Genomic DNA, 22,500 nt, shown 5'->3' with positions numbered 1-22,500 from the left:
CTCAACGGTTTCTCGGTTTGATGAGCACACCCACACAACAAGGAAACAAACAGAAGGGGCGGCAGCTGCAAGAAAACCCACCACCACCACACAAAAAAGGGGGTGCCCTTTTTTTTTTGAAAAGATGAAAAATGACGGAAGGACGCAGCACAGCAGAAAAGAGTAAGACGAAAACAACAAAAAAACATCGGCCACCGTCCTTTGCGCCCTTCTGATAGAAGGGGGAAAGAAGCAGACACAAACAGAGCAGCGGACTGTCTGCTGGCAGCACCGAGAGAGGCGACAGTAGCAGCTGATGGCAACAGGGGCATATTCCACAACAAACGCCCTTGCTCCCCTTCCCTTTTGGCCTGCTCCTCCCTCCCTCCCCCACTTGCCAAAACCGGCCGAGAGAAGGAAGTGCGCAGCGCAAAGAAGACAGCCATTTGAAGCTGAGCTACGTCACCGGTTTCTATCATCTTATGCCATTAACCGAAATTCAGTGAAAACTAGACCGCACTTGCAGCCTTGGCGCCCCAAAGAAAGGGGAAAGAACCTAAGTTGTCCGGAAGACGCATGCCTCGCGCGGCTGTGAATCGGCACACAGCGGCGAGAGTTGCGGCCAGATCAAGCGATGAAGAACAAAATCACCGTGGATATGATTCTGAATGGCGCGCCTCCGCCGAGGACTCAAAATCTGCCTGTGCGGCAGTATATGCTGAAGTAAAGGTGCAAAGAGACTCGCGAACCATCCAAGCACGAGACACAAAGTACTGAGCAACTGCGCTCGTGCGCAAGCATCCATGAACAGGTCTGACGTGGGCGTGTGAAGCAGAAGGGCTCGCCATTGCCCCTTTCTCGATCTTATGTGCCCTCCTATTCTTTCTATATGAGCGTCACTCTTGTCGCTTGCGCCCCTCCCACCCACCCACCCCTCTGTCGCGCACGTCTCTGCTCTGCGCCAGCTCTGCGATGTGAGAGAATAGACCAAACACAGCAAAGTCCGTAGCTCCATGTGAGCATGATTACCGACTGCGCCATCATCCTCATCACACTCATCGTTCTACACGCGGAACGCAGTGCCGGACGGGTCTCACGAGGAAAGAAACAGTACAAGCACCGCTCTCGCCTCAGTCGAACGCCACGATTATGTCGCGAATCTCACTCACGCACACGGGGCACGTCGTACGCTTCTGGGAGCAGGTGTAGCACAGTACGCGGTGCCCACACGGTACACAGACAACCAGCTGGCCATACGTTTTGCCGCACTCTAGGCAGACGTGCGAGAGCGAGCGTGTTGGGTTGCGTGCCGGCGCTGTCGCTGTGGATAACATGGAGTCAGGCGGTGTGGCGACAGCTGCTTGGGGCGGGCTCCTGCTCGGCATCGACTTGGTGCTGTTCTGCCAGGTAGCCGAATTCTCAGCGGCCTCTACGGGAACACCCACGGTCACTGCCGCTGCCGCTGCGGCGGCAGCAGCCTCCTCGGCCTCGCGCTGCGTTTGACGCTGTCGCAAGCCGCAAACTTCGCGATGTCCATCGAAGAGGGTGGGTGCGATGAGCTCGTGACAGTGCTTGCACTCGTACTGCGCAGTCACGTTTGGTGAAACATGGCAGAGCCCCTCGCGCGGCTGCCGACAGAGGGGGCACTGATCGAGAGACTTGGTGCACTCCTGACAGCAGCTAATGTGCCCGCATGGCAGAAAGGCGTAGCTGCGAGGTCGATCCATGCATACCAAGCACAGCTCCTTGTCTCCCGACGCTGCATCGTCGTGAAACTTCGCCGAGGACGATGGCTGAATGTTTGCATGGGAGAGAAGCGCGGCATTCTTGGCTAGGATGGTGCGGAGGTGGTTTGTGCGGCAGACCTCCTGGTGGCCGTCAAAGAGGGTCGGGTCGACCTCAACGCCGCACAGGTCGCAGATGTATCTAGTCTTCGCCGGTTGCTTTGCCCGATGGAACACATTTTGTTCGAAGGAGCGGTGTTCAACAGAGCTCGGCCGTCGCTGCAGCGGCGAGGAAGCCTGCCGGGCGGCCCTAAAATCGGAGGGGTAACAACAGCAGCACCCCATTCTCTTTTGCCCCACTCGCGCAGCAAGTCAGGGAGGGGGAGGGGAGAGGAGAGGGAGAAGCGCCCGTCAGCGAAGACGCTCGGCAGAGGAGGAGGAAAGGTGAAGAGTGCAGACCCAGAGCACGAGCAGTTCCGCTGAGAGAAACAAGAGCAATAGGAAAGCAATAAAACAGAAAAGGAAAGGCCAGAAGGAAAGACGTAAAGGAAGGTGGGGTGAAGAGAGGGCAGAGTATCAGACAGCAATAAGGGGTCTGTGGGGCTTTGCGAATGGAGGGAGTGTGGGGCAGAAAAAAAGGCGTAGAGAGAAAAGTCGGAGGGACAAGTAGGGACTTGACGGCTCAAAACGCGCTGAAAGGTCTCATAGAAATAAAAATGAAACGCGTCAACGGAATACTGATGGGGGGAGGAGAGGCAAGAGGAACGACAGGCAGGAAAGAGGCTCCTGCTCACAGTTATACACGTGCGAGGGAGAGAAAAGAGCAGAGACAGCCGCAGCACACACACGCACATACAAAAGCGGGGGCACATAAAGGGTAGCTGGAAAAAAGGCAAGAAGAACAGTATTCACGGAGCAGCTGAAGCGCAAGCGAACGGAAGAGAAGAGGGCCGGTTGCTACGGTTTAGTGGTGAATCGCAAAGAAGCGGGACGTGGGAGGCCGTACCACAACAGAAGCACAGCGTATGGTGTGGTGAGAGGATGGGGAGAAGTGGAGGGTGAAGAGGGAGGCAAAGGAAGGAGGGGTGGGAGAGAGGACACACTCGCTTGAGAGGTGCGCGAGGGAAAAATAAACTTGGGTGGAAGGAAACGGAAACGGTGGGTGATGCTGATCTGTGAGAGAGGGTCTGGGAGACCACGAAGAAAGTTCTTATGTCTATAAGAGCGCACCGGCGGTGTCAGCCTCCACTAAGTTCAAACCTGCGCAGTGAAAGGGAGCGCATGAGGTGCAGAGCAAAAGACAATGGTGTAAGAAAGGTTGGAAGAAAGGAGTGAATGAGAGAGTCACGTGGGCCGGTTTACAAGCCATGGTGAAACACCACATAACAAAAAAACGGGAGCGAACGGGAAAAGTGAAAGTATGCATGTGAATGGGGAGTAAAGGATGAGAGAGAGTTACACAGGAGGGGACTGTTCATGCATGAAAGATCGGTTCCATTCGCGGGAAAGCGCCCGGTGATGCAACGGGCGCAGAGATAGTAAATCCCGCTATCCTCTCTTGTGTTTGCCACCTCTTTCAGAGATGGCTGAGAAAGAGGACGTGGATTCTCATGCGAAACGTTTCTATTCTTCTCGTGCTGCGCTTCTCGCCTCCGCCTTTTCTTTCAGAGCCCGTCATTGCAGTCCGCTGAAGTCCGCTGGGAATCACGAAACAAAACAGCAAAGGGAACTTGATAGTGTACACGAGAGAAACACACCAGAGAAATCCCAATCGAGATAGGGTCATCGCGGAGGGGAGGAAGGGTGTGAGGGCTCGCAGACAGGCGCGCGCGTGCGGGGCGGCTTCTACGGCTTACACAAATCGAGCACTAACACAAGACACACTACTGAGATCGTCTCTTCTGCTTTCCCAAGGGCAATTTCCGCTGTTCATCGCCCTCTCTCTCACGCCCTGTGCAGCCCTGCAACAGCACACGACGACAGCGCATGACTCGCTATGCGGCAGCATGCCTGTCCCAGCCACCACTGGCCTCCAGCACTTCCTCCACATCCTTCTGAACCATCTCCAGCAGCTGGCGCAGCTTGTCCACCTTAGCTAGCATTTCGGCAACGCGTTGCTGCATTTGCAACTCGACGGTCTTGCAGCCCTCCGCGTCGTGCATCTCGGACGCCATCCGGTAGGCCATCATCAGCTTCGCCTCCACTGCATCAGCGTTGTAGCGAACGCTGTTGACGCGGGCCGAGGTGGACGGCCCCGAGGCCACCGCTTGCGTCAGGAACTGCTTCTCCTTTTTCAGCATCGCGTTCTCGCAGCGCAGTTGGTGAAGGGCGGCGGGCGATGGGGAAGGCGGAGAAAGACCTCGATTTTGTGACGGCGCCTTCGCTGGCATTTCTTGAGAGTCGTGGGAAGAGGGTGAGCAGAGAAAGCGGAAGGCACAGCGATGATAAGAGCAAATCCCTAAGCGCAGGCGCGTGCATCTACGTCTCTGTACGTGAGCGTGTGTGTGTGTGCTCTTGCTGGGTAGAGAGCATGTAGAGGCGAGTGCGCAGGGAGAAGACCTGCACACGCTGTAGCGAGCAACGAGGAGATGGAAGCAAAGAATGGGACGGTAGCAAGGTGACGCAATGGCGAGGGGAAGAGAACGAAAACCCAGCGCACAGATACGCGTGCGAGCTGGGACTTGAAGCAGGATGAGGCGCACATATGCCTACGCAGAACAGCGTGAGCAGACGCAGAGAGCAGGGTGCGCCAGATGTTACTGTCGATTCAGTGCTCACGCGCTCTCACCCTTTGCTCACATCACTCCTCTCTCCTCTAATGTTATTGAGGGAGTGATGGATCACTTGACTTCACGCCGCAGCATCCGTCTTCCCATCGTTCTCTCCTTCAAAGGAGCACCTTTTCTAGCTAACGCTTTCATATGTTATTGGATGAGAGTCGGCGCCTACCATCACGCTATCTGCGGCCTCCGCCTTTCTCTCATCCTCCTCGGTCTGCACCGCTTCCTCGCTACTCCACCGTACACCTCTAAATCGCTCATCTCGAATCCAGCATACCCCTGCACTGCTGCTATCCCGCTGCCCCCTCCCTCATCCTTGCACACTATAGAAACAAGAGCGAGGAGAGCAGAGCGTCACGGGCAAGCCACAGTGGAAGAGAGAGAGGTCATGTGGTGGCGCCACTCAGGCGCAGTGTGCAAAACACAGAGAGTTCCCAAAGAAGATAAGCAATCTGCTTCCTAGATACTGCTGTGCTCACAAAATACCGCAAGCCCGCATCGGTGTGCGGTGGAGAAAAGGGAGAAAAAGGCGCCTTGGCACGGTGAGACCAAATTAAACAGATCCCATGCAACCTCGCAGGCGGCTTGCAAACGTTTCAGGGGGATCTGTGCGCGCCCTTCACAGGAGCAGCTGAGTCAAGCGAAGGGGGCTTGGATGGCAAAAGTGGCAGGGCAACACACGAAAGGCAAGACGGAGCAGGCGCAAACGAGCTTGACACCATCAACACTATGTTTGCCTTTCAACGTGTCCGTTCTCTGCCATGGAAAGTGAGCTCAAGTTCACCCTATCCCCAGCCTGGCATAGGCCCCCACCAGCGTGGTCCAGAGCAGCCGTGTACACAGGTGTTACAGCAACGCACCGGCCCAGTTATCAAAGCACGGCGGCTGCCTCACAGTCTACCCAGGCCGCCCCGCGGGTCGCCTCAGAGCCGCTCCCCAATCATGCCGGTCGCCACCTGGTGCATCACCCTCGGCGTGGCTCAGGCTCCCCGCACCAGTGGGCAGTGAGGGCCGGGTGGGATGCGTCGGAATCACGATGCCACCTCGCCTGTCACATGAATGGCCCGAGCATATTGGCTGCCGCGGGCCGCTCCAACGCAACGCCATCCAGGACCTGACTGCCGGCGCCAGTAGCGATGAATTGCACTGACTTCCCCTCGCCGTAGGTGCTTGGCCCTTTCACCACGAGAAGTGGCTCGGCACTTCGCAGGGGATCGAAAGGGGAGGGGGCTGCTTGACTTCCTCCCACAAAGAGCGGGGGAGGGGGTGCGCTGGGCCCCGAGATACTACGCACGGAAGGGTGTGTCTGTAAAGGAAACCAAGCGCGCGAAAAAAAAAAAATCAATGTCCACAGCGGTGTCACACACCAGTATGGTGGACGAAACGGTTCACAATCGGCACGTGCGCAAACGCGTTCACATGCAAGGATGGCGTGCATCCCGAGAAACAGTCGTGTTGGTATTGCGTCTGTACGAGTGTGCGCTTGTCGGTGACACACGCACGAACACGTACAAGCAGGACGGAAGCGCACGTGGGAAACGAGACCCGACGATGTCAACTGCCCTCACATACAGCTGCGACGTTACACGGCATTGTATCAGTCCTTCTTCGATAAAGATCTGGCAGCAGAGAAGAAGCGAAACGCCGCTCCACACCCAAACATATACACACATATAGACAGGCGTCGGTATTCAGGAAAAGGCAAGAGGCGCTTTACGGCCTTGAGGAAGATAGGAAAAGCGCACGAGGCGGCTTCCGAAGAGCAGGGAGTCGAAAACTGGCTGTGCAAGAAACGTGGAGTCAGGTCAGAGATGATACGGGCTGTAGCGGAGGTGAGAGGATGTACCGTCCGTATACACAGCTCTCTCGCCTTCTTCCTCCAGGCTCCCTGCGTCGCATTTACTTTCCTCGGTCATTCGACGTTACATCGGTTACGTAGCCTGTATTTGTCGGAGCACGGCCGTTTCATTTGGGCTTGCGGTAGTACCGGGTAGGCACGAACGGCGGAGTGACCACCTCAGCAGCCACGCGGCGGCCCCGCACAACCAGGTCCACCTTCGCGCCATCCTTGGCCAGCTTACGGTCGAGGTAGCCGATGGCGATGTTCTTTTTCAAGCACGGAGACGGACAGCCACTGGTCACCTCGCCCACCGGCTTCCCACCCACCTCGATGACAGTCTTCTCACGAGCAACCGGACCAGTGGAAACGAGGCCCACTCGCAGCCGCGGCACAGCGCCCTTGCTAGCGTTGTCCCGGAAGTACTTAATCGGCTCGTAGCCAATGAAGCCGCCCTCCGCCATTCGGCGCTTCGAAATCGCCCACATGAAGCGAGCCGCCACAGGGTTGATATCCTCGGTCAGCTCGTGACCGTACAGGTTCAACCCCGCCTCCAGACGAAGGCTGTCGCGAGCACCCAGGCCGATCATTTCCGCCTTCCTCGACATGAGGAGCTCCACAAATGCTACAATGTCCGTGTTCGACACAGACATTTCGAAGCCGTCCTCGCCCGTGTAGCCGCACCGCGTCACCTGCACCTCCATGCCCTTGATGCTCACCCTCTGGCGGCACTGCATGAAGCCCATGTCCGGCACGTCATCCATGAACTCGGAGAGGATCGCGGCGGCCTGCGGGCCCTGCAGCGCGATAAGCGAGCGATCCAGCGGCACAAGCTGCACATCCGCACCCTTCATCGCGCCCTCACGCAGCACACGCTCCATGTGCGCCACATCCTTCTCCTTACACCCAGCGTTCAGCACAAGGAACAGATGGTCGGCCATCCTCGTCACGATGCAGTCGTCTTTGATGCCTCCTTGCGCGTTCGTCAGCATAGTCAGCGCCCCTTGTCCGGCCCGGGTGCGCTGGAGGTCCACCGGGGTGACGTGCTCCATGAACTTCTCACGGTCCGCGCCGCGAACCTCATACTGACCCATGTGCGATACGTCAAATATGCCGGCGACCTGGCGAGTGTACAAGTGCTCCTTCAGCACACCAAACCTGCCATAGGAAATGGGCATGTGATAGCCCGCGAATGCATCCATCTTCGCTTGCTGAGCGAGATGGAAGCTGTGGAGTGCCGTCTTCTTGAGGGAGGCGCTCATGGCTGCCGCGGGAAAGGAGTGAGAGGGTGGGAGGCTTGCTGTGGCGTGTGTGCGTTTGTGTGTGCCTGTCTAGAGAAGAAACGGATGATTGCGGATGGTCGAGGCGAATAGAAATGTTTTGAGCTCTGTGGACACGGAAACAGCTGAGTGTTTGGCAACCGGTCCGTTTTCTTTGGCTTGTAGAGCCTTCCAGAGGGAGAAATGGGAGCGTGTTTAGTCCGTCAAGGAGCGCACCAAAAGATGTGATAGGGATGAGACGCTAGAATTGATGTGTTTCTTCTGGGCCTAACGCTCTGTTTTCGGGGGGGCGGAGGCAAGACGGATGAGAGGGATAGGGAGACGACAACTCGTTTTCATTTTTCAAAGAGAAACAGAGAAGCAGAGAGAAAAAGATGCGCAGAAAAAAGGAGGTGGGCAATTCGCCCTTTCGTTTCTTGGTGAATAATGAGACTTTGGTGCTGTCGCGCCGCGAGCGGCGTTGCACACCTGCGCCGGTCACCACATCAAGAAAGAGACGAACTTATTAAATAGTGCAGAAGAGGAGAAAAGGTGAAGGTCGAGGCTTTGATGACGTATCGGTGGCGCAAAGAGGGTGCTTACTTGCGGTATCAGGGGCCCATCAAGTGCATGGGGGGAAGCACGGGTCTTTTTTGGTGTAGCATGCGCCACACTCTTCCCTCATGTCTATACATATATATATATATATATTGCCTCGCCGCTACTCCGCCGTCATCTCTCCGGCTCACGGAGGTGTGGAGAGAAACCACAGATAGAAGACGCTGCGCGTGTCCACCCACTCCCTCTGTTTTCCTCGGAAAAGAGAGCGGCCTTGGTAGGTCTAGTGTTGGTGCGTGTGCGGTTTTGTCGGGGCAATCGGACAATATCGGAAAGGAAACGAGGAGACCCTCACCCTGGGTAAAAAAAAAACGGAAGCCATCAGTCACTCTTACACTTCTGCATCCCGCCCGCTCCTCTACTCCTCCTGCTCAAGAAAAGACACGAGAGAGCAGGCGTCATTTGGGGAGGGGGAGCAGCAAAGCCGACGGCACACACGCACGGAAAAGAGTTTGCAGTTTTCCAAGCAGGAAAATACAAAAAACCGAAGAGATAGGAAAGCAAAGGACTGAATGCATATATTTATTTGCATGCATATATAAATATATGAAGACAACGCAAAAGGAAACAGAAAAGAGCATCCACAGAACTGCACACAAAAGAAAGGCAGAGAGCGAAGGAGCGAGCGAGGGAGAGAGGGGGGAGAGAGGGAGAGAGGGAGAGAGGGGATACGCATACCTCTGTGTCCGTGCACAGATCAGCGCCTCCATACAAGCACATGTGCATGCAGACGAGAGAGCATGCGTAACTTCTAGTCATATCGGCTCGAGCGTTACGAAGAGAAATACAGAATACACTTAAACAGCCGTAGGCATGTGCGTCTGAAAGGCAGAAGGTAACGGCGAGAGGAGAGAGAAGGCCGGTAGGAAAGGTGTGTGTATACGTCTGTGTTTGCACGCGTGTCTGTGTCCTCGCTACGCAGCCCTTGCCCTTCTCCCTCTCCACCCTCTCTCGCGTCAGAATGCGACAGCAGTTAAAAGCGCATATGTGCAATTAGATGTATGTGGGGAAGGGAGGGGGGGTAGATTTTCTTCGCTCATTGTTCAGCTTGGCGGATTCACTGCTGGACCTGTTGCTGGCAATGCCATCAGACCCAGAACGGTGAGCCCTCCTCCATTTATGGTGCTCACGTTTGACTGTCTGCTGCATTCCACCGCCGCTTCGTTTTTCGGTTCTTCGCTTTTTTTTCTCTGTCCTCTGCTGCCTCCCCTCCGCCTCCCTTCCCGCAACGTGCGTGAAAAAGCGCGGCACACACCTCCATGCAGGGAGACAGGGACACGCTGCACATCGAACATGGTGCGCAAAAAGGAACGAGACAAGCAGAGTGCAACAGCAAGCGCACATACCTGTACCAAGTGTACGGGCGCGTGCGAAGTATGGGACGCCGCAAGCACAAGGAAAAAAAAGAAAAGAGCGAAATGCGAGAGAGTGCAAGAAAGAATGGGAAGGAAAGCGACGTGGAGGAGGATAAGAGGGCTGTGGCTTCTGAAAGAATAGCAGAAAGACCAAAGAAGCTCAATGGCACGTTAGAAGAAGAGACGAGACGATGATCGAAAGGGAGGGCCCGACGTCTCAAACAACCGGGGGGGGGGGGGGCAATGAAAAAGACGTATACAAACAACGCAAGAAGAGGGCAGAAAACTATATATGGCGACACACGCATGCACGCACACTCCTCTACGCACATACAGGCGCGCAGACACAAGTCCAGATGCAGACAAGCACGTAGATAGGGGCGCCTTAGAGATTGTATAGCAAGAGTACGCACCTGAATAGAAGCGGCATGCCTGGCACATGAGCATGTGTGGTATAGGAATGTGTGCGGGTGTGTCTGCAGATGCCTGAGTTCTGAGCACCGCTTTTTTTCGTGCCCGGCATCGTTCCTTGTGCTTCTCTTGTGGGCCATAAAAACAAACAAGAGAAAGAAATACGGTAACAACAGAGGAAACAGACAGACAGAGGGGATAGAGGGTAGAGGGAGAAGGGGAGAGGCAAGCGAGAGTCGGCGATCAAAAACAAAGAAAATGAGCCAAAACAGAAACGGGAAGCCTATATGTATGTATATGTATACCTGTACCACTACGGCGTAGGCTTTTTTGGGTGTGCATGTGAAAACGGGAGCAGTACATGGAGGGGGAGGGAGGGGATCAGCACACCGTGAAAACGTTCATCGTCATCAGAGAGAACCGATGTCGAGCACACACGTCTGCACCAGCACCCACCCTCGCCCCACCCCACCACGCACCCGACAAGTCACGTCCAGAAGAACGAATATAAGCCGTTCAGTGGGGACGGAAGAAGAGGTGGGGGGAAGAGAGAGTGAGCAGCGGAGAGAGAGCGCTTGGAAGCGAATGAGAAGCAATTGTGGCGCACATGAGTACGGTCTCAAGTTACCTCAGAGTCCGCCACCTTTCCCTCACCTCCTTCGTCCCCCATCACCGCCATCCCCTTCCTGTGACTTTTTACTTTCGTCTTCTCGCTGAGGGGGACACTGCCAGGCATGACGAGGGTTGGAGATGACGGAGGCGGAGAAGAAGGGAGGGCGAGGGAGGAGGGTGAAACTTGCTTGCCAGCATTGCCTTTTCGTTTGCTTCTTCTTCTTTCCTTCACTCCCGTGTGCGCGTGTGTCTTGGCAGACGAAGAGAGACACAACAAAAGTTGCACAGTTATCATGCACTGCGTCGCTAAATTGAAAAACAAAATCAAAGGAATGAAGCGTGGAACGTGTGGCCGAGGCAGCAAGACACATTCAAGACACAAAGACTGAAAGCCTCCCCCCTCCCAAAAAAAAAAAATACAGAGAAAACGAGACGCGGCAGCGACTGTTGCCTCGGTGAGGTGCGCGTTAGGGAGGGTAGCGAGAACGAGAGACGAAAACATAAGACACAACAGAGACGCACAAAGGCGGAAAAGGGCACACGCACACACAGAGAGAGAGCGCGCGCGCGGGATAAAGACATCAAACTTTAAAAAGAGCACAACGTTAACGCAAAGACACCACAAGACGTCATCCAGCGTGAGAGAGCAGAGCAGTCCAATGGCAAGTAAAAAAAAATGAGCAGGGCGTTTCACTGAGAGAGAAGGACAGCATGCACGCGGGGTAGAGTGAAGCGTCACGACGCCATGCTCTTTCTTTGTCTGCTTCGTGCACTTGATACACTCATGATCCTCAGCAACTAGATACAGGCGTGTGTGTTTCACCGTCCTTCCATTGAAGCGTGCCTTCCGTCTACCCTTCTTCCAACGTGCTCCGCGAGGGAATCGCTGAAGCGCAGAGTCGCATGAAAAGCGAAAGAGGCAGAGGAGACGCAAGACCGCGCACGACAGTAAATGAGCACGCACGTCCGCTAAAAGTAAAATCCAATAAAAGATAAAAACACATGATAACGGAAAGAGAGGCGGTAGAGCATGGCGACGAAGCTGGAACAGTCGAAACGAGAAAAGCGGTGGGGGAAGGTGATTAAGCGGGTATGGGGGCAGGGCGCCAATGTGCGCCACCCACACACTTACAGGCACTCCCTACCGCCTTCACCGCTCGTCACCAAATATACCTAGAGGGTGCTTTCTTCTTATGCATGTTCTTCATCACAGTCTGTGCGTGCCTCCTCTCTCTCGCTCGCTTGCCCCACACCTCACCATGGCTTTGAGTTATGATGCGATACTTTGCCTGGTAGGGGTCCGCCTTTCGTTGTCTCGCTTTACTGGAGCTTGCGGTAGTACCGGGTAGGCACGAATCGCGGAGTGACCACCTCAGCAGCCACGCGGCGGCCCCGCACAACCAGGTCCACCTTCGCGCCATCCTTGGCCAGCTTACGGTCGAGGTAGCCGATGGCGATGTTCTTTTTCAAGCACGGAGACGGACAGCCACTGGTCACCTCGCCCACCGGCTTCCCACCCACCTCGATGACAGTCTTCTCACGAGCAACCGGACCAGTGGAAACGAGGCCCACTCGCAGCCGCGGCACAGCGCCCTTGCTAGCGTTGTCCCGGAAGTACTTAATCGGCTCGTAGCCAATGAAGCCGCCCTCCGCCATTCGGCGCTTCGAAATCGCCCACATGAAGCGAGCCGCCACAGGGTTGATATCCTCGGTCAGCTCGTGACCGTACAGGTTCAACCCCGCCTCCAGACGAAGGCTGTCGCGAGCACCCAGGCCGATCATTTCCGCCTTCCTCGACATGAGGAGCTCCACAAATGCTACAATGTCCGTGTTCGACACAGACATTTCGAAGCCGTCCTCGCCCGTGTAGCCGCACCGCGTCACCTGCACCTCCATGCCCTTGATGCTCACCCTCTGGCGGCACTGCATGAAGCCCATGTCCGGCACGTCATCCATGAACTCGGAGAGGATCGCGGCGGCCTGCGGGCCCTGCAGCGCGATAAGCGAGCGATCCAGCGGCACAAGCTGCACATCCGCACCCTTCATCGCGCCCTCACGCAGCACACGCTCCATGTGCGCCACATCCTTCTCCTTACACCCAGCGTTCAGCACAAGGAACAGATGGTCGGCCATCCTCGTCACGATGCAGTCGTCTTTGATGCCTCCTTGCGCGTTCGTCAGCATAGTCAGCGCCCCTTGTCCGGCCCGGGTGCGCTGGAGGTCCACCGGGGTGACGTGCTCCATGAACTTCTCACGGTCCGCGCCGCGAACCTCATACTGACCCATGTGCGATACGTCAAATATGCCGGCGACCTGGCGAGTGTACAAGTGCTCCTTCAGCACACCAAACCTGCCATAGGAAATGGGCATGTGATAGCCCGCGAATGCATCCATCTTCGCTTGCTGAGCGAGATGGAAGCTGTGGAGTGCCGTCTTCTTGAGGGAGGCGCTCATGGCTGCGGGGTAATCTATCTTGAGGAGGACGCTAGGCGGTAGCGGTGGCGACGTGGAAAGAAAAAGAGGAGCCTGCGAGGCAGCGGCAGAGAGATCAGGCGTGGTACCTTGTGGGAGGTAGGGGCGTAAGGGTAAGTGGTTCCGTGAAAGGAGAGGGAAACCGCAAGTGAAGAGGCGGGGTAGCTAAGCGTGGTGGTGGTGGTGGCGGCGGAAAAGAGATATTGGTAGAGACAAGGCGAAAGAGAAATGCAGGTAGCGGTAGATGACATTGACCGATGTGCAACCGCAAGAAAGCGAGTAGGAGAAAGAAATGGAAACCGATGGCATCGACACAGCTAAGATGCAGCCGTGCAAGTCAAGACACCCCGACGCATACGCACACAAAACACGGGAGTGGATGGATTATGGAGGCAGAGAGGGGGAAAAACAACATGGAAAAAAAAAACAGCATGCACAAGAGCAAAGGTGCGAGGCGGAAGGAATGAAGAGTGAAGCACATCCGCAGCCCGACTTCCACCAGGCGGCGATGCAGACGTTGAAATCAGGAAGAGGGAGGAAAGCATGATGCGGTGGTTGTGCACGCGCTCCTTCAGTATGGTCGCCTTTTCCTGTGGCTGCCTCTTCTGCTATGTTGCTAATCGATATCCGTTCACGGCAGTGTGCTGTGAAGTGCGTCTGTGTGGCCCCCACGGCGAAGAGCAGGTGGGCCACGCTTTTCGTTTTCGCTTTGCTGCCTCTCCATGTCTCGTTTCCTTCAGCTCTTGTGCGCTTGTTCGGGTGCGATGTGAGCTGTGGAGGCAGGGAGGGGGAGGGATGGAGAGGCAGGGGAGATCGCGCACCATCATACCAAGCACGACGGCATTGAGTTTTTCACCTCCGTGTCGGTGTGTATGAATGTACACATGTGCATGTTTGTGTGTGTGTGTGTGTGTCGCTGAGTGGGCGTGCGCTGGTGTATTCGCATGCACCGCCCTCAACTGGCTGCTTGAAAAATCGGGAGCGTGCAACCGCAGTCGATTCCCTCTTCTTTCAAAACCTCTTCTTCCGCTTCTCCGCAGAGTTATGCAACGTCGTACTTGCGCAAGATCGCTTGCTTCCGCCGCTCAAGCTCCGCCGCTGACAGCAAGAGTGACGGGGCCGAGGCAGCTGCGGGGTGATCCGTCGATGACCGCGTGCTTCTGGCCGGCGAAGCAGTCGGCGCAGCTAGGCCGGCCCTCGCAGCGACCCGCTCCGTCGATAGCGCCCTCGGTACATCAGCCTCTGCAGTGGTGGCTCTAGAGGAAGGCAACGAGGCCGAGGCTAACGGAGAAGGCAACGGCGAGGCGTGTTGCTTGTGCAAGCCGCTCTGAAAGCGGTGGTGGTGATCGATTAGACGGCGCTCCTCGGCATTGTCCATGTCGTCATCGGGCGTAGCGGGGGAGCGTAAGGCGCCGGTCAGGTGAGGTGAAGAGTACAGCGAATGAGCTGTACTGCGGTACGGCGTGCTCTCTGCGTGGCGAGAAGCCTCTGTCAACGGTGCCGCGCCACTGGCTGCAATGTGCTTTTGTGTGCCACGTGTGGCAGCCGCGGAGGGCTTTGTGAGCGGTGTACTAGCGAGTGCGGTCGATGAAGTAGTGGAGGTCTCTTCCAGCAGCGCACGGTGCAGCGTCGCTGCGTGCGCTTGAGAGTCATTCCTCTGCGTTCCGAGCTTCTCGGTGGCGCTGCGAAGCTGGGCCTGTCGTGCGGCACCCTTGCGCTCCAGCACCTGTCTTCGTCGCTCGCCATCGCTCAACTGCGCCTCTGCTCGCTCCCGCGCCTCCCGCTGCCGCCGAAGATCTGCCCGCAACGCGGCTATGGTTTCTGCTTGCTCGGCAAGTGCTTCTTCCATGGCTGGATTTGATGCTCGTTCTCTGGCGTACGCGCCTAGCAATGCGACCAGCTCATCGCTTGCCCACTGCACTTCGTGGGTGCCAGCTGTGGAGAACACCATTGCAAGTACCTCCTGTACCTGACTGCAGAGACTTTGGCTCTCCTGATGGGCTTGCGCTGCCCGCACACAACGCTCCCGGGACAACCGAGAAAGCTCGTCTATGCAGGTGCTAGAGGCTACAGTGTGCGCTACCAAGTCCTGCTGCCACTGCGCCTCACCCTCTGCACGCGCTCCCTGTGAGGCTGCATCGGCTTGGGCGGTAGCGGTTTCCGCGCGCCGGCACCGCCGCTCCCACCTATCTCGGTCCTGGCGCGCCGCGTCAAGGGCACTACTGAGGATGTCGACAAGACGCGTGAGGCGTTGCAAGGCGCGCTGCACGACCGGGTTCGCACCGTGACAGGCGTTGCGGGCCTCTGCGCACGCCATCTTGAGACTCTCTCGCTCGAGCGGGAGAGAAGAAGATGCGTGCAAGGCGCTGAAGCTCGACGCGCAATCTCTTGTCGCATCGCCGGAGTCACGATAGGGCGACACCGATGCTGCATCCATCTGAAGACGTGCATTTGTGCTGCGTAGGCTGCTCAACGTCAGTAGCAGCGCGCGCATCTGTGCACAAAATGCATCCTTTCGCATAGCGGGCACGCCGGTGAGTTGCGCCATCATCGCAGCTGTCACGGTCTCCTCGTACGCGGCAGCATCTGCGCTGTCGGAGTTGGATGGCATTGACGAGAGAGTCGCTGCCGCAATATCCGCGATGGAGCAGAACACCTGACGAAGCTGCTGCAGCGTGGAGTCGTACACTTGCTGGCTTTCGTGATATTCGCGATACAACTGAACCGCAGTGGCCTCTGCAGCCTCCGCTCGATGCGCAAGTGCTGCCCATTGTTGCGGCGACGGTGCAGCGTTGGCGCCGCCATCGTGCACTGACGCCGCTGTCAGTGTCACCTCCAACTGTCGAATGGCGTGTAGATGGTCGAGCTCTGCCTTTGCTAGCTGATTGTGCAGAGTGGCAGACGCGCGCATCTCGACCGCCGCCTCCGACCCGCGCTGCTGCGTTAGAAGCAGCTGGCTGACTGCCTTGACGTGCTCCAGTTCCTCCCTTAGCAGCTGGTTCTGCGTGTAAAGGTGAGGAGCGCACGCAGTGGATGGAGAGGGGCGCAAGAGAGAGGATGGAGGCGGCAGCGTTGCCGCGACGAGCTCGCCGCCAGAAGTTGCAGGTGCGCGTGCCGCGCCATGGACTAACGTCGAGTCGCAAGCCCCGCGTGGCGAGTGCTTAGAATATTCCGTGCCCCTATTGTTACACCTGCTGGGTGCGCGCCAAGCACCGGCATCCTGGAAAGCGCGTGCCGAGCTCTGCTCGTGTGCCCACATCCACCGCAGCGGTGGGGCGACATGATTTGAAGAGGTGTCAGCTGATAAAGCGGTAGAGCGGAGAGGCAGTCTCAGCGGCACCGCCGGCGTTGCCGTCGTGGGCGCTGTGGCAACTGATGGAGGGGATGACAAACGGGTAACGCTGCGCGGGGCACCAGAGTCCGCTTGCCCACCCGCCTCCTCTTCGTCTATGGCGGACACACCCACATTGCTGCTGCTGCACTCGCTGAAGCCCATGTCCACTCTGCGCTCCACGGCGAGCACGCTTTCGGGGGACTGCAGAAAAGCAGCTAGCTGAGGATCTACCGGCTGTGCAAAGTCCACGGCGAACTGATGGCCTCGGGCTAAGCGCACTAGGAAGTAAAAGAGAACCAGCAGGTTGAAGCAGTACCGTGTGTGTCCGCGCTCAACAGCCTGTTGACTGCACAAGTGGGTCGGGATCCCATGGCGCCGAAGGCAACTGGTGAGCAGAGACCAGTTCTTGGCAGCATCACGGGTACCGCGCCGCTGTAGGCGCACAATAGCGTTGTCGATCTCACCAGGGAAAAGCTGCCGTGTCAAGGCGAGGTAGATGAGCCCATCCTTCAAGTCGCCGTACTTGTCGCAGGGAGAGATGCCAGTGACGCTGGCGGCCCAGGCGAGCAACTCTGCTTTGCCGAGCAAGATGGATTCGCTCATTACACGCATAAGATAAAGTGATTATTACGGAGAACGGAGTTGGTGGATCGAAAATGGCAATCAGGGAGAGAGGAGCGGATGCCGCCCGTCGTGTCACTACCCAGCACACAGTGCGCGTGCGCGCTGCGAAGAAAACGGAGCGGAAAGAGAGTCTGATGAGACCGCTATGCAGTCGACTCCACCTACACCAGAGCCCGGGCGCGACCGTCGCTTGGCAATACTCTTGTCGGCTGGGTGGTGGTCGTCGCCTGGTGCTTGTTCGCCTTTCTTTTTCTCGCTTCTATGGTGTCATTCTATTCGCCTTCGTTTTTTTTTGTTGGGGGGAGGGGGGTTGTCCACCGTCTCTCACTCGCCTTTCCTTCCGCCTCCGCGTGGCTGTCGAGGACGAGAAAGGGAAAAGGAGTGAGGAGTCCCGGCGTGAGTGTATGTCGGTGTGCGTGCGTTGGGCGCAGCTAAGCCAAGGTGCAGACAAGCAACACGTGCCTGGCCCAGCTCTGAAGCAGAGAGGAGAGCCGGCACGGAGACGATTGTGCGCGCCACAGACCGAAGAGACGTGGCACTCCAAGCAAACACACGATTGCTGAATGGGAAGCGGATGCGGATCTAAGGGAAGGGGAAAACATGCAATAATAGACGTACACCCGCAGCGCGCTGAGAACACGCAGGAGCGAAGACAGAGAAACGCAGCACTGCAGTCAAAGCATGGGTGTCGCGCCACGCTGATCTATGAGGTTTGATAGCAGACGCTGCAACGCTAATGACTTGCACGTGCGTGACCAAGAGGAAAGTTCAGCGCACGCCCATGCGAAAAATGATGAGGGGCGTAGCGGGAGCAGGGAGACTAAGTTGAGAGGGAAGGACAAATAAAAAAGAGCCGGAGGGAGAGAAAGCAATGAGGCAACGAGGCGGGTGCGGAAGATACGCACAGCACGCAGTACATATGTATGCATATATGCTTCCATATCGGCTCACAGAGCACAGGCAGCTGTGCGGCGGTGTGCGCGGGTGCGCAAGAGCATGTGCATGGAGGAAACAAGAGACCGAGCAGGACAAGAAACGAGGAGACGAGCGAGAAGGCTTCACGACGTCCGGAGAACGGGTACCACAGCCTCGGCGTCGCAGCAGTACCGGCGCCGTCGCACCGAGGAAGCGTGAGAGAGTGCTCCTTCATCCGGAGAAGACAGCAGGGCCCCACAGACCACCTTTCGCGCTTTTGCCCGCGATACCGCACAGGCGACAGTGTCTACACAACGAACGCCGCTGCATCGAGCGTCATCGCGCACGTCGCCTCACCTCTAACTCCGCGCGTTATGCAAACGGTACCCCTTCTCCACTCCTTTACGAGCTCTCTGCGTCCCTGCAGCGCGGGCATACTTGGTGTCTCGCGGGCTCTTGTGAAGTTCCCGTCGTTGTTGTTGTTGCTTGCTATTTGCATCACTGCCTGTCCTTTATACGCCCTATCGAAGAGATGCTCTGCTGTCATAAAGATCGAGAGGAACGCCCACCTGCAACAACACTCGTCTCTCTCTGAAGGTCTTTCTTGTCGTAGTTCGCACAACGCTGGGTACTGCACACAGGCGCTGATTTATGTGAGCCAACAGCAAAGACTTCGACAAAAAAAAGTGCTCGCCCACACACACGCCGACACGCTCTTTGCTCTTGGTGGCGCTCGTTTCTGCTCTTCAGCCCGAGCGCGCGCCACTAGATGAGGAAGGGGAGAAACATGAGCTGTCTCTTGAATGTGTAGACAACGATTCATGCGCACCCTCACGGAAGAAGACGGAACGGAAATCTGCAAGGCATGCAGCCCGAAAAAAGAGAAGGAGAAAACCACACATACACCCCTGGTGGCGCACACACGCGCACACGCCTCCCATCAAGAGGCACACATCTACCCCAACATGCTCACGTACACCTGCGACTCCCTGCCACCACATGCATACGAGAGCACCGAATAGCCGAGAAACGCAGACGCACCCACACAGAGAGAGAGAAGGCGCCTACGCCCTTTGTTGGAGTTTTATGCGCACACAGAGGCGCCCTTCCGCTATGCCGCAGTGCGATGCCTCCAGGAAAGACGAAGGCGGAGTGAAGGAGGGAAGGGAGGGGCAAAGATGCACCGAGGCAGCTTACGCAACGGTAAATCCGATTTCGATGCCGGCGATCCACACGAGAGCACATCAAGGGGGAGGGGGAGGGGGCACAAAAGAAGAGATGCAGAGGAGGAATCGCCAGCTCTGCTGCGGTGCGCCTTGTGGATGCAAGAAGGAAGAAGGAAAAATAGAAGTCTCCTCGCCTGCTCTCTCTCTCCTCCTGCTCTTCTCTTCGGGCTTTCTCTCCAATTGTCTCCGCTAGCACACCTTTGAAGGACATAGTATCAGGACCCGAACGTCACCGGTTCGTAGTTTGGCGCGTACGGCTTCACAACCTCTACGATCTTTCGAATAGCCGCCTCGTACGCCTTCCCAGTGGCCTCGTCGGCCTCCATCTCCTGTCGCAGCACGCCGTTCTCCCACATCTGGACCATGCTAGCGCCGCTCTCCGCGAAGTGGTACATGCCACGGCCGTTCTTCACATCGTCGCGGTACAGGCCTACGTAGTACTCTGTCTCCTGCGGGTTGAAGAAGTACACGCCGATACCGTTCATCTTGCCGTTGCGCCAGTGGCCCACGTATTTCTTGCCACTGCGGCCGATCACATAGACGCCCCAGCCGCTGTGGTGGTTGTTATCGAACTGACCCTCGTAGCTATCGCCCTCCGGGTGCAGCCAATAGCCACGACCGTGTTTCTTGGTGCCAAAATACTGACCCGTGTACGTGGCGCCGGACGGGAATTGAAAAGTGCGCACCTCCGACGGTGGCGGCATCTCGCCCAACTCCTTTGGCGCCACCGCGCGCACAGCGTCCATCAACTCCTTTATCTTCACCGCGCACTCCACGATCTCCGACGGCTGCGTCTCCTCCTCCTGCAGCAGCGCACCCATGTTCCACTTCTGCGTCGTCATAACGCCAGTCTCGTACATGTAGTGACCATCGCCATCCTTCTTGTCCTTGGTGTAGTTGCCGAAGTAGTAAGCGGTGCAGTCGCGGTTGAAGAAGTACAGGCCCACACCGTTCATCTGCCCAGCCTCCCAGTTGCCGAGGTATTTCTTGCCTGTCTCGGAGAAGATGTAGACGCCGAGACCGTTCTGCTTGTTGTCCTTGTACTCACCCTCGTACCTCTCTCCCTGCGGGTGGGTCCAGTGTCCGCGGCCGGAGCGCATGTTGCCGTCGAAGGTGCCCTCGTAGACGGCCCCGGACTTGTACGTCTTGATGGCGTCCATTTTGATGTTTGCTCCGCAAGACCCGCACAAAATGCAAAGACGAGTCAAAAAAAAAAAAAGACTGAAGTCAGACGGGGCGTTCGAACGCGAGCGCCGCGGCAACGAGAAACGCAATACAGACGAAAAAAAAAATTGTAGGCAGCAGATATGAGAGCGCGCGCACGCGATGAAAGACACTAAGACGAGACTACACTCGGAAGGAAATCTATCTCCTCTTGTTCGCTCACAGGCGCCGTTCACGGCGCTATAATTGCCTTAAGCCTCCTTCTTGTGCGCGTGCGCGCGAGCGACTCCTGTGTTTCCTCAGATGGGCTGGGTGGTGTACGTCGCACAGGGAGACAGAACAGCAACACACAAGAGTCCACAAAGCTGGAGAAACGAAAGAGGTAGAGAGAGGGGGAGCTGCAAGCGCGTGATGCCCTTCTTTTTTTCTGTGTTGGGGAAGGGATCCTTCGCGTTGGCCTGACTCGGTCGCGCGTTCCTTTCCTGCTGCTGAAGCACCAGCGGGAAAAATTTATATACGTATAAAAGTCGAATGGCACGCCGAGAGAGAGCGAGAGGAGACACACGAAGAAGCGACAAACCGGCTGCACCCTAAGAGAGGGTGAGAGAAAAGAGCGGTAGATATCGAAAACACACCGGAGGCGCGGAATGCCTGAGGGAGAACGGAAACACGGCAATGCGTGGAATGCAGGGAGGAGAAAAACTGGAAGTTTTGATAGGTTTGTGGTGCCGTGTGATTGGTAAAGCCGTAACGTGGATTTATGAGCGAAGGGGAAGGGAGCAACGGAGAGGTAAGGAAGAAGAGCATTGAGGAAGCGGTAACAGTGAGAGCGAGCATTCATTGGATTCGCACGCATGTGTGTGTGTGTGTGTGTGTGTGTGACTTAGGGGATGGGGAAAGGAAGGGAGAAAAGCCGCCATGGCACAAACAGAAACCGCACTGTCGTCCTCTCTGCTTCCCCTGCTTCTCTCTCGCACTCGCGTATGCGTGTGAGTGTATCTTCAACTCGTCAGCGGCCAAAGACACCATCAACGACGTCACCGCACACCCGCCATGAGTGAGAGGAAAGAAAAAAGCGGATAAGGAGAACAGAGAGATGCAAGGCCTCGCCTGCTGCAGCGGTTCCACCTACCCTAACCCCCTATCCAAACTCCGCGGTCACGTAAATCCGCTCAGAGCCGCACAGCCACTTCGCACGCTCATAATTAGAGAGAGGGAAGGAGCACAAGCAGCTTTCAGGGGGGAGTCGCTAGAAAACTAGGGAGTCTCAATGCGCAAGTCTTGCTGCTGCTGCAATCCATGACGGCAACCACTGTCGCCCCCCCCAAAAAAAAAGCGCGTCCTTGTGCATGCGTGCGCGTGTGGGTGCGCGTTGTTGTTGTGCTGATTCATTTGTGTTGAGGTAAATGAGCGACGAGAAAAGAACGAAAGAAAAGGTTCGCACGTCACAACGTGAAGAGAAGAGGGGCAGAGAGTGAGGCGGGGAGGGTCGAAACAACAGGTGTAGCGAGAAGAACAGACGCGCGGTCTGTCTGCCTCCTCCCGTCTTTATCTTTGCTCACCCTTTCCCACCAGCTGTGTGGCGGCTCATCTTCTCCACCCACCAACCCTCTCGACTGTCCTTCGCCTCTTGAAGGAAGCAAGGGTGCGGCAGCGGGAGAGGTCAGCGGCGGCTTGTGGAGGGGAGAGAAGAGAGGGCTCACAGCAGTGTCTGAGAAGCTGAGCGGCGTAGAGAAGCCTTGGCAACTTAGTCCTTCTTGGCATCCACCTCATCGGCGGACTTTACATCGTAGTCACCCGACACCACGAAGCACTGCGTCTGCATGGAGGCCTGCACCTTCGGCTTGGAGAAGTAGTAGGCGCTGCCGTCCTGGCGGTAGAACACGGCCTCGTCGATATCGCTGAAGGGGGTGACGCCCAGGCGGCGGAGGGTGACCTGAACCTTCTTGTCATCGCCAGTGCTCTTGTGGTGGGCCTTGGTGGTGCGGCGCATGGAGCCCTTGCCACCGGTGCGCACCATCTCGGCGCGGCGCTTCAGTTGTTCCTGCGTAATCGGCATTTTGTAGTGCGTTGATTGAAGCTACGAAGACAGTCGTGAGTTGCTTCCTCGTTCCGGTAGCGAAGAGACGTGCGTGGTGGTGGTGGGGAATTGGGGGGGTGAGGGATAGCCAGCCAAGGAATGAAAACATA

At 56.8% G+C, this 22,500-nt stretch overlaps 7 protein-coding genes across 7 annotated transcripts; all 7 read right to left on the bottom strand.

The window, feature by feature from the left end:
• Positions 1-1,109: 1,109 nt before the first annotated feature.
• On the bottom strand, positions 1,110-2,048 carry LINJ_36_4020 (conserved hypothetical protein; the record flags this gene model as incomplete). The annotated part of the gene is made up of 1 exon (XM_001469595.1): positions 1,110-2,048. One exon carries the CDS (start codon positions 2,046-2,048, stop codon positions 1,110-1,112), a length of 939 nt encoding a protein of 312 aa, XP_001469632.1.
• A 1,649-nt stretch (positions 2,049-3,697) lies between these two features.
• On the bottom strand, positions 3,698-4,093 carry LINJ_36_4010 (conserved hypothetical protein; the record flags this gene model as incomplete). Its single annotated transcript, XM_001469596.1, has 1 exon — positions 3,698-4,093. The coding sequence occupies one exon, from the start codon at positions 4,091-4,093 to the stop codon at positions 3,698-3,700; it is 396 nt and encodes a 131-aa protein (XP_001469633.1).
• A 2,355-nt stretch (positions 4,094-6,448) lies between these two features.
• On the bottom strand, positions 6,449-7,582 carry GCVT-2 (putative glycine synthase; the record flags this gene model as incomplete). The annotated part of the gene is made up of 1 exon (XM_001469597.1): positions 6,449-7,582. The coding sequence occupies one exon, from the start codon at positions 7,580-7,582 to the stop codon at positions 6,449-6,451; it is 1,134 nt and encodes a 377-aa protein (XP_001469634.1).
• Positions 7,583-11,895: 4,313 nt separating this feature from the next.
• GCVT1 (putative glycine synthase) lies at positions 11,896-13,029 on the bottom strand (the record flags this gene model as incomplete). The annotated part of the gene is made up of 1 exon (XM_001469598.1): positions 11,896-13,029. The coding sequence occupies one exon, from the start codon at positions 13,027-13,029 to the stop codon at positions 11,896-11,898; it is 1,134 nt and encodes a 377-aa protein (XP_001469635.1).
• A 1,060-nt stretch (positions 13,030-14,089) lies between these two features.
• LINJ_36_3980 (conserved hypothetical protein) lies at positions 14,090-16,993 on the bottom strand (the record flags this gene model as incomplete). The annotated part of the gene is made up of 1 exon (XM_001469599.1): positions 14,090-16,993. The coding sequence occupies one exon, from the start codon at positions 16,991-16,993 to the stop codon at positions 14,090-14,092; it is 2,904 nt and encodes a 967-aa protein (XP_001469636.1).
• Positions 16,994-19,361: 2,368 nt separating this feature from the next.
• Positions 19,362-20,306, bottom strand: LINJ_36_3970 (conserved hypothetical protein; the record flags this gene model as incomplete). Its single annotated transcript, XM_001469600.1, has 1 exon — positions 19,362-20,306. One exon carries the CDS (start codon positions 20,304-20,306, stop codon positions 19,362-19,364), a length of 945 nt encoding a protein of 314 aa, XP_001469637.1.
• A 1,751-nt stretch (positions 20,307-22,057) lies between these two features.
• Positions 22,058-22,369, bottom strand: LINJ_36_3960 (putative basic transcription factor 3a; the record flags this gene model as incomplete). Its single annotated transcript, XM_001469601.1, has 1 exon — positions 22,058-22,369. One exon carries the CDS (start codon positions 22,367-22,369, stop codon positions 22,058-22,060), a length of 312 nt encoding a protein of 103 aa, XP_001469638.1.
• Positions 22,370-22,500: the final 131 nt, after the last annotated feature.

This window comes from Leishmania infantum, chromosome 36 (genome assembly GCF_000002875.2).
Source record: "Leishmania infantum JPCM5 genome chromosome 36".
NCBI lineage: Eukaryota > Euglenozoa > Kinetoplastea > Trypanosomatida > Trypanosomatidae > Leishmania > Leishmania infantum.
The sequence above is the reverse complement of the archived record's forward strand: the minus strand, read 5'-3'. Positions and strand labels throughout refer to the sequence as shown.